Source organism: Rhinolophus sinicus, chromosome X, assembly GCF_036562045.2.
Source record: "Rhinolophus sinicus isolate RSC01 chromosome X, ASM3656204v1, whole genome shotgun sequence".
NCBI classification, from domain to species: Eukaryota; Metazoa; Chordata; class Mammalia; order Chiroptera; family Rhinolophidae; genus Rhinolophus; species Rhinolophus sinicus.
In genome coordinates this window covers 95,927,083-95,942,952 of record NC_133768.1, presented here as the reverse complement: position 1 = coordinate 95,942,952, position 15,870 = coordinate 95,927,083, and the positions used below count along the sequence as shown (strand labels likewise).

The window sequence follows — 15,870 nt, the reverse complement described above, 5'->3', positions numbered from 1 at the left end:
CCCTTACCCTCTGGCAACCACCAAACCATTGTCTGTGTCTATGAGTTTCTGTTTCTCATTTGTTTGTCTTGTTCTTTTGTTGCTTTTGGTTTATATACCACATATTAGTGAAATCACATGGTTCTCTGCTTTTTCTGTCTGACTTGTTTCGCTCAGCATTACTCTCTCAAGATCCATCCATGTTGTCACAAATGTTCCTATATCATCTTTTCTTACCGCCCGAATAGTATTCCACTGTTTTAAAGAGATACATAACTTAGTAAATGTTATCGGGGTCATCTTGAGAAACCCAGAAGCTGGGACTGCCTATCAGTAGAATTGCATCGCTGGACCTGATACTAAGACTTTCCTTCAATTCACTTCAATTAATTCACTTTTATTGAGTGCCTAATGGTATACATAATCCAGTCTGAATTCTAGGGAGGTACAGAAGTAACAAAGATATAACCTCTGTCTTGACAAGGTGTTTCTAATATTTTTCCTGAAGTCTACAATCTATGTATTTACCTGGGCTATGTTGGCTATGTTTTTATTTTTATTTATTTATTTATTTATTTATTTATTTATTTATTTATTTATTTATTTAAAGATTTTATTGGGGAAGGGGAACAGTGTGCACTTCCAGGACTTTTCTCCAACTCAAGTTGTTGTCCTTTCAATCTTAGTTGTGGAGGGTTCTGTTCAGCTTCAAGTTGTTGTTCTTTCAGTCTTAGTTGTGGAGGGCACAGCTCAGCTCCAGGTCCAGTTGCCGTTGCTAGTTGCAGGGGGCACAGCCCACCATCCCTTGCGGGACTCGAGGAATGGAACTGACAACCTTGTGGTTGAGAGCCCACTGGCCCATGTGGGAATCAAACCGGCAGCCTTCGGAGTTAGGAGCACGGAGCTCTAACCGCCTGAGCCACCGGGCTGGCCCCTTGGCTATGTTTTTAAAGACTGGGAATTCTCTTTTATTTTTCCAAAATATAGAATGTATACTACTGGAAATCAAGCATTGTCTTCTAGCGAGGTGATATTGCATAAGCTTTGAAGTCAGACAAATGGGTTCAAATTCGAACAGTGAATGCACTACCCATTTGCTTTAGGCAAAGTCATTTAACCTCCTTGAGCCTCAATTTCCTCACCTGTAAAATTGTGCAGAGAGAGAGAGAGAGAGAGAGAGAGAGAATATATTTAGCATAGATATTTAGCATAGTATCTGGCACAAGTGAGACATATGTTAATATTTATACTTCTTTATATAAAAGTTCATTTAGGCATCTGTCTGAAACTGAAAAATATACAAAATCTACAAATAATTTAACCATATCATTTAGAATTGAGATGAGAAAGCTGATGCCATTTCTTTTTATCATTGCTATATGAGTGTAAAAGAGCTAAGTTTTAGAGGGAGGCATTCAATAAATATTTTTGAATGAATGAATAGATAGAGGAAGGGAGAGAGGGAAAGAGGAAAAGAGCAAGGGAGGAAAGAAGGTAGACTGTCTTGAGTGCCCGTATTCTTTAATACTCTCAGTCCTGGGCTTATTCAATGACATGTAATTCATAGCTGATGGCTATTGATTGATTGATTGGCTTGCCTTCTTCCTTCCCTCGGGTGTTTTTAGGAAAGCCAGATGGGCCACTCCATTGACATTTTTCAGAATGCCCTAGCTTGGATCTTATAACAAAATGCTCATAAGAATCGGGATCACTCTGTGCATGGGAGGCTGCTCTTCTATTAACAGACTACTCTACACATCTCTCATATACCCCCTCATATCTTCTGCACTAGTTCTTCCTAAATTTTGCAGTGCCCATTCTTCTTACCTATAAATACCAAGTGCTATTAAAAGGTATCAGTGGCATAAGTCCTATGTAGAGGGTCCCCTCAAATATGCACTTCACTATAGGAAATAAAAAGCATTTTTCATCTTAGGAAAATCTCTGAATAGGCTGCACTCAGAGTGCCCCCCCCACCCCCCCCGTCTTCAACCTTCTTTTGCACAGATGGCTCTTTCCCTTAAAAGCGTATCACCTTCTTTGACTCCAGTAATAGCTTTGTTCTGCTCTTTAAAAAGAAATTGGGGAAGAAATGGAAGTGTGTTTCATAATTTGTTTCTATCGTATCTGTGAAAGTATCATATAATTATACTGCATTTCTTTTTTTTTTTCAGATTGGCAAGTTATGTGCCCATTCTCAACAACGCCAATATAGATCTGCTTATTATCCTGAAGATCTGTTTATTGACAAGAAGGTATTAAAAGTTGCTCATGTAGAACATGAAGAAACCTTATCCAGCCGAAGAAGGTGAGAGGGTTTTTTTTGTTGTTGTTTGTTTCGTTTTTTTTCTTCTCTCTATTTCAGCATACAATTAGCAATTGTGTTTTAAGGTCAAAAACCATTGGAGTGAAGCTTCTTAAGTACATGTTATTTAGTCCTTCTGAGTAGAGTGTTTGGTTAATTAAATTCTATCATCTGTCAGTGTTAAAGAAAAAAGATATTGTGTTATATCCAAGCCATATTTAAATGCAAATTTACCATATGTAAATATTCAGTACAGCAACACAGGGTGGAATGGACTTCTCTATTCAAGATCTTTATTGATAAAACAAAGCATTTTTTGCTTATGATCTGGTCTCACAATTTCATGGCTTGGTTTGTGACTTTTTCCATTATTAACAGTGAGTCAGGGTTGAGTTTCCCAGAGAGAAACTGGCAAGACACACTCATGTATATACACACACGCACACAAACACACAGACTGCACATTCTACACACACTTTTAAGAATGATAGAATTAAGGATTTCTTAAAGTAGCAGTCAAGGGACTAAATTAAAGTTTGTTTCTTATTCTCTTCATTCATCCTACCCCATCTAGATTCCCACCTTCCCTGTTCTAGTTTCATGGTTACGAATAAGGGGTAGAAATTTGATGGGAAGCCCAACACAAATCTAGAAGAATTGCCTTCCCTAAAAGCACTGCAGATGTAGCAAACCCTGCCTCTGGCTCAAGAATACCTAGGTATGAGTTCTGTGTCCTGATAACTTTGAGGGTATTAGGAGAGATTGGCCTGTAGATGGAAAATTAAGAGATGAAATAAGGAACATCTCTGATTTGGGTTAAATTATTCCATTTACTACAGGAGGTTTTGAAATGGTAATTCCTAGTCATATATGATATAGTTTCGAGTGAGAGAAAGCAGTAAGGCTCCTTCAGAGGTAGTCCAAAGAAGCCTATCAGGAAGGCCCATTTTCTTCTCTTTTGTTGACTTCCAAACTAATGGATTCCTAGTTTCCCTGAAGCAGCAGTTTTTAAAGTGTGATTCAAGAACCCCAGGGTGTCCCAGAGACCCTTTCAGGAGGTCTGTGAGATACTCCTTTTGCTAACTACATACCTATGTGAAACTGGCTTTTGTTTATATACTTCAACCAAAATAACATATTGCAACAGATTAAATGCAGAAGCCATTGGGAGAATTTAGCTGTCTCCTATTAAGCCAGGCAGTAAAGATATTTTGCAAAAATGCAAAAACATATCAGTTTTCTCACTTTTTTCATAAAAACATTATTTATGTTAGTATATGATAGCTCATTATTGTTAGTTTTAAATTAATAATAAATTTTTTTTCCGAGTTTTAATTTCTAAAGCAGTAAATATCAATAGACATATATCACATAAACAGAAGCTTTTTGGGATCCTCAACAATTTTTAAGAGTGTTAAGGGTTGTATTAGTTATCTAGTGCTGTATAACAAATTATCCCAAAACAGTAATTTAAAACAACAAACATTTATTATCTCACAGTTTCTGTCAGGAATTTGGGAGCAGCTTACCTGGGTGGTTCTGTCTCTAAAGAAATTTCAGTCAAGATGTTGCTTGGGGCTGGCAGTCATCTGAGGCTGGAGGGTGCACTTCCAAGATGGCTCACTTACACATTTAGCAAGTTAGTGCTGGTTGCTGGAAAGAGGCCTCGATTCCTCACCACATGGACCTTGTGAATATCCACGTGACATGGCCACTGGATTCCCCAGAACAAGTGATCCATGGAAGAGAGCAAGGAGAAAGCTGTGATGTCTTTTATGACCTAGTCTCAGAAGTGACATACTTTCAATTCTGACATGTTCAATTTGTGAGAAGCGAGTCACAAATTCTAGTCCACATTCTAGGGGGAGGGAAACTAAGTTCCACCTCTTGAAGGAAGGAGTATCAGATAATTTGTGGACATATTTAAAAACCACTACAAGGTCCTGGCACCAAGATATTTGAGAACCATTTCCTTGTGGCATGGGGGTTCTTTGGGAAGTTTTTGTCTTTCTGGGAAAACAAAATTAGGCTATTTCTCTAGGCTCTCTTTAGCCCTTGACTGTCCTTTGTCCATTGTTCACCATTGCTTTCACTCTTTGCCCAAACCACCTGAGGAATTAACCTGTCATTGATCTTTAACTGGTAGAAACTTCTTGCATATTGGACTGAAGTGAATAATATATATATAATATTATACATTAATTATTTATAAATAATATAAAAATAAAATATCAATTATAAGTGTAATATAAATATATTATATATTTATATAATATCTATTGCTTTGTTCAACTCAGCAGAAATTTAGGAAACACCTATCATGTGCCAGAATATATAGTGGGCAATGAAAATCAAGACACAATCTCTGCTCTCCAAATCAGTCTAATGAGGAAATGACTTAAACACAAATAATTCCACAACAGTTTTGTAGGTACAAAAGAATGTCCAGATTTGATAGAAGCAGCCTACTGGGAAAGAGAGAACCTCTGCCCACAGAGCGATGGTGAAGGCTTCATGGAGGAGGTGGTTTCTGAATTTGTAACAGAATCACATGCAGAGCTTTTACAAAGTAAATACCAACCCAGTCCCATTTTGCAATTACCCTGGCAACCTGGCCACATTTGTGAGTAAGTAGGAGGTTCATCACAGCCCTGCTGCCCTGGCTTTTGACTTGGGCTCAATGGAGGAACCAAGGAGGACTCTGTGGGTATTGATACTTCCAGGGAAAGAAGAAATTGATAAATGGGTTCTTGGCTGGGCACCCAGGTTTGGCACTTTGTTTAGATTAATTTTTTTGAACTTGTTGCTAATACCCAAAGAAAAGAAAGGATAGTAAGAAAAATTCCAAAGCCTCTAGACTTGAGTAAGTGGTAATCAGGCAGGGCTCCTTTGGATGTTGGGAACATGAACCTGCCCCATGATGTTTCTCATCTTTTTTTGAGAAATGAAACATTAGTGTCTGAGGTGGAGCCATTCTTTCTGAATTCTCTGGCAGAAAAAGAAAACAAAACAGCAGGAGAGTGTCTGATTTAACTCCCTCAGATAGGCATTGTAAACCCTCTTAGAGAGAGGAGAGAATTGGGGATTAAGATTATCTCTTGTTAAATGCACTGTCCACTGCAGTCTGATGTTATTAGGAGGCTGTGGGGACAGAGCCCCAGAAAGTAGTTTACAGGCTCTCGGCCTCACGTGGAAGGTTGCTGGCTCGGGTGGTGGATGGCCGTCGGCTGTGGCTGATTGGCCGTCGGCTGTGGCTGGTTAGCCGATTGGCCGCTGGTATAACTGCTGCGGCTACGGAGGAGAGCCGAGGACTGCCAAGGACTGCCGAGGATTACCGAGGAGCTGAGCAGAGCCGAGGAGAGTGGAAGAGGAGAGCCGAGGAGAGTGGAAGAGAGGAGAGGAACAGAGTGGAGGAGAGTGGAGGAGAGTCATCGGTCGGTTGGCGGAAAGGTGGATGGCAGGTCACGCGTCCGGTGGGCCCAGCCTCCAGTGAGACCATAGTGGTATGACTCCCCTACCTATGGCTCCGTGGGTGTTCCTTTTTGGCCTCACCATATCCTGCGATCTTATGTGGGGAGCGGGACCACAGACCCCGCAGGCCGCCCCGCCTGAAAAATGGCACGGCGAGCAGGCTTCCGCATACGACAAATGGCGCAGCGAGCAGGGTCCCCCGCACGACAGAGGCCTTGTTTTGGCAGAGTGTTAGTACTTCTGTAAATTTCTCAATATGTTCTGCACAGCATTTCACACTGTCTAGAAAAATGTATATGTTTCCAGCAACCCCTCACATCCATGCCCAAGCTCCATCCTCTGTGGTTACAAATATGATAATTGGAAAGGAACTTTATTGTAGCATTCAGTCTTTGGAGGTTGTGAGCAAGCTGTCTGAATCTGATTGAGTTGAAAACCCCGTTGCCTTATTAAAATAACACACACAAAGAAATGCAGGACTCCTTTGGTAGCATTCAGAAGTCAATCTGTTTGTTTTGTCTGCCCCCAACTGGGTAGTTTGCAACACACAACTAATCTTAGAAATAGCTTAGTTCAATTTAAAGGTGATCTGATACTCACCTAGTGGCCTATGTATGGGACTCAGTGTCCCATAAATATTGAAAACATCTGTCATCAGATTTAAAACAGTGAGGGTAGGACAAGATGCACAAGTAGTACAATCAGAATAGAAGAAATGAGATTTTCATAGTCCTTTTCAGCACATCTCAGATGTCAGCCTTTCCCCTCCCTTGCGCTCTTAAACATACCTTTCACCACTTATGATACTGTTTACCATGTCATTTGCGTATCCCCCATAAAGTTTGGTAGAATATATAAATAGCTTTCCCTTTTCCATACCTAAAATCTATAGTTGAATAGTCCATCCTGCATCTATATACCAAGCTTCTGGCTCAACTGCTAACCTGTGAGAAAGTCAGAGTCCCTCCATCCTTGTGAAATTACACCTATGTATTCCATCTTTCCCCTTCCCCTCTGACTTGGTCTATAGGGACAATGGATTAGGTGACACTAGTAAATGACCTAGAAAGAAAAGAACAAAAGCTGGTCTCAGCTCCCTGGTCCAAAATCAATGCTGACTCCCACTCCCTCTCAGACTGCAGCTCTGATTTGACTAGGCAGCTTGTAAGTTCATTGGTGCCTTCCACCCTCTGAACAAAACAAAGTGTGTCCTGAGTGAATCGGTGAGTTTCAGGTCTGGTAAAAGTCATTCTACCCTAAATTGGACTCCGCTGCTTTCAACATTTGTCAACACCATCTATATGTGAAGCATTGTGTAAGGATTAGGCTCTGATGAATAGGAGGAGCTCCTAGCCTAATTAGGCAGACAGACACACAAATAAATCCTTTTCATACTTTGGGAGTGAGTGCCAAAACAGAGCTATGTACAAAGAGGTGGCAGCATCATAGATGGGGAAGTTAGCAGCTCTCCTGTGAGAGTCAAGAAAGGCCTTTTGGAAAAGGTAATTCTTGAGCTGGGCTTTGAAGAAATAGTAGAAATTTAACAGATGGGGGAGAGAAAAGAAGGTGTTCTCAGCAAAGAAATCAGTGTAAGAAAAAGTATGGGCTAGTTTCTGGAATGGTAGAAAATTATACTTTGGGGTCAGACTGTGAAAGGTTTTCTGTAGTAGAATTTAGCATGATCCTGCATCATTCCAATTATAATTATTTTAATTTATGTGCTTTTCTGTGTTTTCAATTTTTTTTAGAAAAAGAATAAAGAGCTCATATCACTTTATATTAAGAAGAAGAGAATATTGGGGTGGCTGGTTAGCTCAGATGGTTAGAGCATGGTGCTAATAACACCCAAGGTTTCTGGTTCGATCCCCGCATGGGCCACTGTGAGCTGCGCCCTCCTTAAAACATAAACAAATAAATAATAAAAATAAAGGCAATACTTATGTTTACCACCTAAAAAAAAAAAGAAGAAAAGAACCTTAATGACAAAGGAGAAAAGTTAAGGATCTGCAGTAGGGGATGAAAGGCTGTTTTTACTTTCAGTAGTTTCCAATTAGTGCTGCTTTGATGCCTGCCCAAGCAAATCATTGCAGGAAAGCAAAGGGAATCCACTCCCCCATAATCCAAGAAAGGGACTCTCCTCTTAGCCCTCTAGGGAACATCATGCATACCCAGCTGCAATATTTCAAAATGGCTCATGTATGCAAAGGGGCCCCGTCCTTTAGTTCCACATTTAACACATTGAATGGAAACCTCTATGAAGAGATTCTTTTCCTGAACAGACTGCTGTAGGCAAGTGTTTGGTTTGTCCTAAGTGAAAGCCATAGGCTCTACTATTTATATGTCAAATGGTATGTTTGGCATGTATTAGAATAAAGTGGAATTGGAATCAAAGAACATTCCCTTCAATTAAATTGTTTTTCCCATCCCAGGCAACTAATTGTCCAAACTTTCTATCCCTTTTTCTCGAGACAATTCAGTTGAACAGACTGCTTTAGTTCATAGGTGGAGATTCTTTTATGGTCTGTCATGGGCTACTAGCACAAAGAAAAGAAATCTGGACTCAGTCATATATGGATAATTAATATGTCACTTAATTTAGTTTCAGCTATCTTTCTTTAAAGCGAGAAATAGAAATATTCAACTCACCCCCTTTGAAAATTGTAATCACGGGAACAGAAAGCTTTACTTAAAACAAGATAAAAACGAAATATACTTAATTCCCATGCCAGAACAAATTTAGGAAGGAGTGACAAAGAAGAGGAGAAATGAGAGGCCCAGAAAACTCGGTAGAAGGTAAACTACTCCTGTCACACTCTACTGCTTTCAGGCTGTGGTGTCAGAACACATTATCACCTGTTGTCACTCTCTTTTTTTTTTAAATTAAATTTATTGGGGTGACAATTGTTAGTAAAATTACATAGATTTCAGGTGTACAATTCTGTATTACATCATCTATAAATCCCATTGTGTGTTCACCACCCAGAGTCAGTTCTCCTTCCATCACCATATATTTGATCCCCCTTACCCTCTTCTCCCTCCCCCCACGCCCCTTACCCTCTGGTAACCACTAAACTATTGTCTGTGTCTATGAGTTTCTGTTTCTCATTTGTTTGTCTTGTTCTTTTGTTGTTTTTGGTTTATATACCACATATCAGTAAAATCACATGGTTCTCTGCTTTTTCTGACTGACTTATTTCGCTCAGCATTACACTCTCAAGATCCATCCATGTTGTCACAAATGTTCCTATATCATCTTTTCTTACCGCCGAATAGTATTCCATTGTGTATATATACCACAACTTCTTTATCCATTCATCTATCGAAGGACATTTTGGTTGTTTCCATGTCTTGGCCACCGTAAACAAAGCTGCAATGAACATTGGAGCACACGTGTCTTTATGGATAAATGTTTTCAGATTTTTTGGGTAGATACCCAGGAGAGGGATTGCTGGGTCATATGGCAATTCTATTCGTAATTTTTTGAGGAACCTCCACACTGCCTTCCATAACGGCTGCACCAGTCTGCATTCCCACCAACAGTGTATGAGGGTTCCTTTTTCTCCACAGCCTCTCCAACACTTGTTACTATTTGTCTTGTTGATGATAGCCATTCTGACTGGGGTGAGGTGATATCTCATTGTGGTTTTGATTTGCATTTCTCTGATGATTAGTGATGTTGAGCATTTTTTCATATGTCTATTTGCCATTTGTATGTCCTCTTTGGAGAAATGTCTCTTCAAGTCCTCTGCCCGTTTTTCAATTGGGTTGTTTGTTTTTTTTGTTGTTGAGTTGCATGAGTTCCTTGTATAGTCTAGATATTAGCCCCTTATCGGAGGCACTGTTTGCAAAAATCTTCTCCCATTCAGTTGGTGGCCTCTTTATTTTGTCGATGGTTTCTTTTGCTGTGCAGAAGCTTTTAAGTTTCATATAGTGCCATTTGTTTATTTTAGCTTTTACTTCCATTGCCTTTGGAGTCAAATTCATAAAATGCTCTTTGAACCCAAGGTCCATAAGTTTAGTACCTATGTTTTCTTCTATGCAGTTTATTGTGTCAGGTCTTATGCTTAAGTCTTTGATCCACTTTGAATTAACTTTGGTACATGGTGTCACTCTCTTTTGAAAAGCTCATTTTAGAAAGTCTGTCTTCTACCCTGTAAAATAGTATTCTGAATTTGTTTTCAAAAATCAAATTTTGTTTTGGAAACCAAGGTTTATTTTCTCACAATATTTAGAAGATTTTGCATGAAGGAATGGCCTGCACTGTAACGTTGCTCTTGGGAACTCAAAAGCATTGGCCAGTGTGCTACATGTACTAGAGCCCTGCTCTTTGTTCTCCCAAAGGTGGGCTCTGGGAATTACTTGAGAGCTGGCTGCAATGCAGGATCTCAGCTCCCACTCCCTGCACAAGAACGCAGGGCATGGTGAGGCCAAAAAGGAACATGCACGGAGCCACAGACAGGGGAGTCATACCACTATATTCTCAATGGCGGCTGGCCGAGACACAAAAGCAAACATCCGCCAGTACCCCAACGAGGGGTCTTCCTGCACCCCAGTCTCGCTGGCAGCCAGACAAGACACAGGAAGTAGGATCCACACGATCCGCAATCTGCCACCTGCACTTGCTAACCGCACTTGTTAGCCGCAATCCGCCATCTGTTTCTCTGCGAACCGACCAACCCCCTATTGTAGCTACGGCAGTTATATTAGTGGCTAATGGCTAACCGGTAACAGCTGATGGCCACCCAGCCACAGCAGATGGCCATCTTTTTACAGCTGATGGCCCTCTAACAACCAAGCCAGCACCTTTCCACGTGAGGCCGAGAGCCTGGAAACTGCTCTCTGGAGCTCTGTCCCCACACTGGCATTTATTCCATTTTTCTGAGGTTCTTTTCTTATCAAATCAACCTTGGATTATAAGTGAGTTCTAATGGGAATAATATACACCAAGAACCAAAAAGGACTCTGTCGTGCGGGGAGGCCTGCAGGGTCTCTGGTCCCGCTCCCCACATAACGCAGGATATGGTGAGGCCAAAAAGGAACACCCACGGAGCCATAGGTAGGGGAGTCATACCACTACGGTCTCACTGGAGGCTGGGTTCACTGGACATGCGACCTGCTGTCCGTTTTGTCTGCAACCCACCGACGACTCTCTTTCACTCTCCTCCACTCTCCTCCGTAGCCGCAGCAGTTATATCGGCGGCTAATTGGCTAACTGGCTACAGCTGACGGCCAATCAGCCACAGCTGATGGCCATCTACTACCCGAGCCAGCACTTGTCTATGTGAGGCCGAGAGCCTGGAAACTACTTTCTGGGGCTCTGCCCCCACAGACTCAGTGTACAAACCTATCAAGAAGAAAAGGTTTTAGATAAATAAACATAAAACTTTACTGGAGAGAAAAGTCTAGAAGGAAATCTATCTAAATATTAACAGTGATTGTCTCTGGCTGGTAGGACTATGAATAAGGTTTTTTCCTTTCTATGTTTTCTAAATATAGAAAATATTTAAGGAGCATATATTTCTTTTATAGTGAGAAAGAAAACCAACACACTTCATTTTTAAAAATGAAGGGAAAAGTAGATTTTAACCACTGTTGAATAGCTCTTGCAGTGCTGAAGTTGCAGCTCATACAAATTTCTCTTCTCACCCTTTACTCATGCCTTTATTTCATGCCCATCCAAACCTGGCTCTTTCCCAGCTCTTCTGACTGTTTCCTTCCATTGTTCAAGGGACATCCCTCCCCTAGTAGACAACCTCTCTTTCTCTGAGACGTGTCAGCTCTTCTCTACCCTTTTTGGTGGGTTTTATCTCACTAACAGCTTTACTGAAATATAATCCACATACCATACAATTCACCCATTTTAAGTATACAATTCAACTGTTTTTAGTATATTCACAGAGTCGTGTAAGCATCACCACAATAAATTTTAGAACATTTTCATCACCTCAAAAGGAAATCCTATAACCTTTAGCTATCATTCCCCAACCTTCATCCCCCCAGCCCTAAGCAACCACTAATCTACTTTTTGTCTCTCTAGAATTGCCTATTCTGGACATTTCACATGAATGGAATCATGTAATATGTGGTCATTCATGACTGGCTTCTTTTACTTAGCATAATGTTTTCAAGGTTCACCCATGTTGTAGTGTGTATCAATACTTTTTTTCTTTTTAAGGCTGAATCATATTTCATTACATAGCATATGTATTTGTTTATCCATTTATCATGTAATGAACATCTCTCTTGTTCCAGTTTTTGGCTGTAGTAAATAGTACTGCTGTGAGCATACATGTACATTTATTTATTTTAGTTCTTATTTTTAATTATTTGGGATATATATACCTAATGGAATTGCTGGGTCATAGGGTAACTCTATTCTTACCTTTAACCATCGAACTGTTTTCCACAGTAGCTGTACCATTTTGCAGTCCCACCAGCAATGTATGAGGGTTCCAGTTTCTTCACATAATCTCCACACTTGTTGTCTATCTTTTTTATTATGGTCATCCTGGTGAAGTGGTATCTCATTGTGGTTTTGACTTGTGTTTCCCTGATGACTAATCTACCTTTTTAAACTTGACTTCATCTTGGCCTTCAACATCTGATGCTCCTTCCAATTCTTAGACATAATTTCCTGTGAAGGCCACTACCACCTTCCTACCAGGCAAAGACCATTTTAACTGCTGTGCCAGATTAGTTCAGTGGTTTACACAGTCCAATAGCTAGCTACTCTTTGAGAAAGAATATCAGGAAAAATATTTTGGAAGAGAACATGGTTGTACTTTTTAATACCCATCTCAAAAGATGAAGGATCTATTTATCTTGTACACATAAAGTTATCTGGAACTTGAAAAAAATCTTAATTATTTTTCATGCGTAAATTCATCTGAAATATATATACACAGGGTGCAAAAAATGTAAGCACATTTAAAGACAGGAAAACTATATTAAAATTGTAATGCTCAATAAATACTGATAACAAAAGATGAATACAAGTCACGTTTGACTTCTGCAATTACAAGAGGTGCTCACAGTGGTTACCATCAGAGTCCAGACACTTCTGACTACGGTGAACTACTGCTTGAACATAGGTAACAGCTCTTAAAATGTGTATACATTTTTTGGCACCCCCAGTATAGTATATTTCTATGATACAGGCTCATAATAATGGTAAGCCAAATGGCTAACATTGTGGGAGGATTACTCTGTGCCAGGTACTATGCTAAACACTTTACATGCATTTGTCTCATTTAATCTTCACAGCGACTGATCATTAGCTTCATTTTACAGGTAAGGAAACCAAGGCTCAGAGAAGTTTAGAATTTGCCTAAGGTTTTACTGCCAAGTGAGGAAGTAGTTGGCATTTGAAACTCATGTGGGTCTGACTCCAAAATCAGTGCTCTTAGCTGCTACTCCAAACAGGTTTTAAGGGGCTGTTCTGAGAATCCAACCACCATCTAGCATGGTTGCTAAATGAACTGTGTTCTAAATTCAAAATAATGAATTCAGAAAAAGTCTTCAAAATACAGCCTCTTCCTAGGTACATTTTGTATGTCCTGTGACAGTAATGTAAAGTAGGATGGCCTTTTATTTCCTGTAAAGTAGGATGGCCTTTTATTTCCCCAGGTAACCTTGTTTAAGTTTCAAAGAGATTCCCAAGTTCTAGAACATGATGACCCAGACTGTGTTCACATTATTCACATTCTTTGTGGTTTTTGACTTTTATCTTGACCTCACCAAGTAATATCCTTTCAGGTCTTATGTTTATTGCAGCCCCTCACCCCCTTGACATTTAGATAGACTCTCTGAATCCTCTCCAATTTTTTGATGATCTTTATGACCAGGTAAGAAAACATCAAGAGTTGGGAGGCTGGGAGAAGTTCAGAGTGTTTTGGGTTGTTGTTTTTTTTTAACTTCTAGGGAAGTCAAATTGGCTTTGCTATGAGTTCAATTTTTCTTGCTATGTAGTATGTTGGTGAGAGAGAGTTTGGAAGTAGGAAGAGGCTTAAGGGAAACACATTCATTAAAGAGAGGGGCTATCGTTTCTTATAGACTAATGTCCATATTCCATTTCCTCATGGAGTAGGGAATTACTCAGCCTTAGCCTTCAGTGTTTCAGTTTCCGCTCTTGGGAACTGTATTATTACCTTGTAAAACAGAGTCTCTCTCCTATTAGCGTTAATTGAACCCATCTTTTTCTTCTGTGAGAAACCATAACATTGACTTTTATTTTCTGAGCCCTGTATTAAGCCTCTTCACTTTGGAGATTGATGGAACTCAGCCACTAGGAATAGGCTATGAGAGGGTTTGAGCATAGCAGGAAGCAACAGTTGGGGTATCAGGAGTTATATGTATCTCAGTAACCTCTCTTGAGTTGTTCTATCCCCCTGGCTTTACTGTGACCCAAGCCGTTGTGAAGATGTGCTGAGTATTGTAAGCTCTCTCTTTCTCTTTTAAATCATTAGTTGAAATGAATTGTTTTATGGTAATCAAATGGAAAATGACATTAAATGCAAGAAAATAATTTCCATCAGAATTCCTCTTTGGGCTAGATCTAAGAACAATCCCCAGAAGGCATTTCTGGGCTCAGGACTCCCACCAGTGTCCAAATGAGATTCAGATCTCTGGCCCCTCCAGAGGCCTATGCATCAGGCCAATCCATTCTAAGCCTGGAGACCGTATTGAGTAATTACTCCACTGCCAGCAAATTCCGCGAGCAGAGTCTCCAAAAACCTAGTAGAAACTTAAGATAGTCATGGATATGAACAACTCTTTAACTTCCTTTCTATCAGGAACATTGCTTTAGAAAACAAAGAGTATTTTATTTTTGTTTACCACTGGACACCTATTACATAGATGTTTTAGTATTTCTGTATAAGCATATTCACTTCTCTCCAGTCTTTAGCGTTTTATTTTGTGTGTCCATGTACAGCTAGAACAAGATAATAGGCAGGAAGTTTGGATGGGTACTTAATGTGTGTGTGTGTGTGTGTGTGTGTGTGTGTGTGTGTGTTTGCATATATAATACGATAGAGTGCTCTCTCTGTCTCTGTGTGCGTGTGTGGCTAACACACACACACACACACACACACACACACACACACATTATATATAGCAGAAAAGCCAAAGCAAATAAAATATACTAGGATCTACTCCCTCCCATAGGAACCACAATATGCAAAGAAACCTTCCTCCTCTAGCAGTTTCTCTGACTATATTGTCAGGAGAATTTCATAGAGATTATACTGCTCTGAGTGTCCTGCAATTCTGATCTGCAACTATTAGCCAGAGCCTACATGGAAAGGGGCCATCTCTAGGGTAATAGCATTGTAAATTACAATGAATGCACTCAATTACACTCAGAAACCAAAAGATATATAGCGCTCCAGTGTGCCTTGTAATCAGCACCTTTGAGAATGTAGGTAACAGCATTCTGAACAAAAAATGGAAACTGAACGTGTTAGAAAATGAACGTTGGAATTAAATCTTCCTTCTGATAGGAACAATACCTTCTATGGCAGGCAACTTTTTTCTTTCTTTTTTTTTTTTTTATTAGGGACATGATGTTCATTCTTTATTCATTTTTTTTCTCAAATTTAATTTTATATGCTTGGAATCACATAGTATTTAGTCTTTTCTGCCTGACTTCTTTTACTTGTGATGATGCCTATGAAATTAATCTATGCTGTTGCATGTGTCATTAGTTAATTCTTTTTCATTACTTTCCTTTTTTTTTCAATTAAAGTTTATTGGGGTGACAATTGTTAGTAAAGTTACATAGGTTTCAGGTGTACAAGTCTGTATTACATCATCTATACATCATATTGTGTGTTCACCACCCAGTGTCAGTTCTCCTTCCATCACCATATATTTGATCCCCTTTACCCTCATCTCCCACCCCCCACCCCCTTACCCTCTGGTAACCACTAAACTATTGTCTGTGTCTATGAGTTTTTGTTTCTCATTTGTTTGTCTTGTTCCTTTGTTGTTTTTGGTTTGTATACCACATATCAGTGAAATCACATGATTCTCTGCTTTTTCTGTCTGACTTATTTCGCTTAGCATTATATTCTCAAGATTCATCCAAGTTGTCACAAATGTTCCTATATCATCTT

General features: G+C 39.7%; 1 protein-coding gene across 1 annotated transcript in view; it reads left to right on the top strand.

The window, feature by feature from the left end:
- Positions 1 to 15,870, top strand: part of GPC3 (glypican 3) — a 472,819-nt gene that overhangs the window by 312,371 nt on the left and 144,578 nt on the right. Inside the window, exon 4 of the mRNA XM_019717458.2 lies at positions 2,154 to 2,287. Coding sequence (XP_019573017.1) covers positions 2,154 to 2,287 — 134 coding nt within the window. The remainder of the gene's footprint in view (positions 1 to 2,153; positions 2,288 to 15,870) is intronic.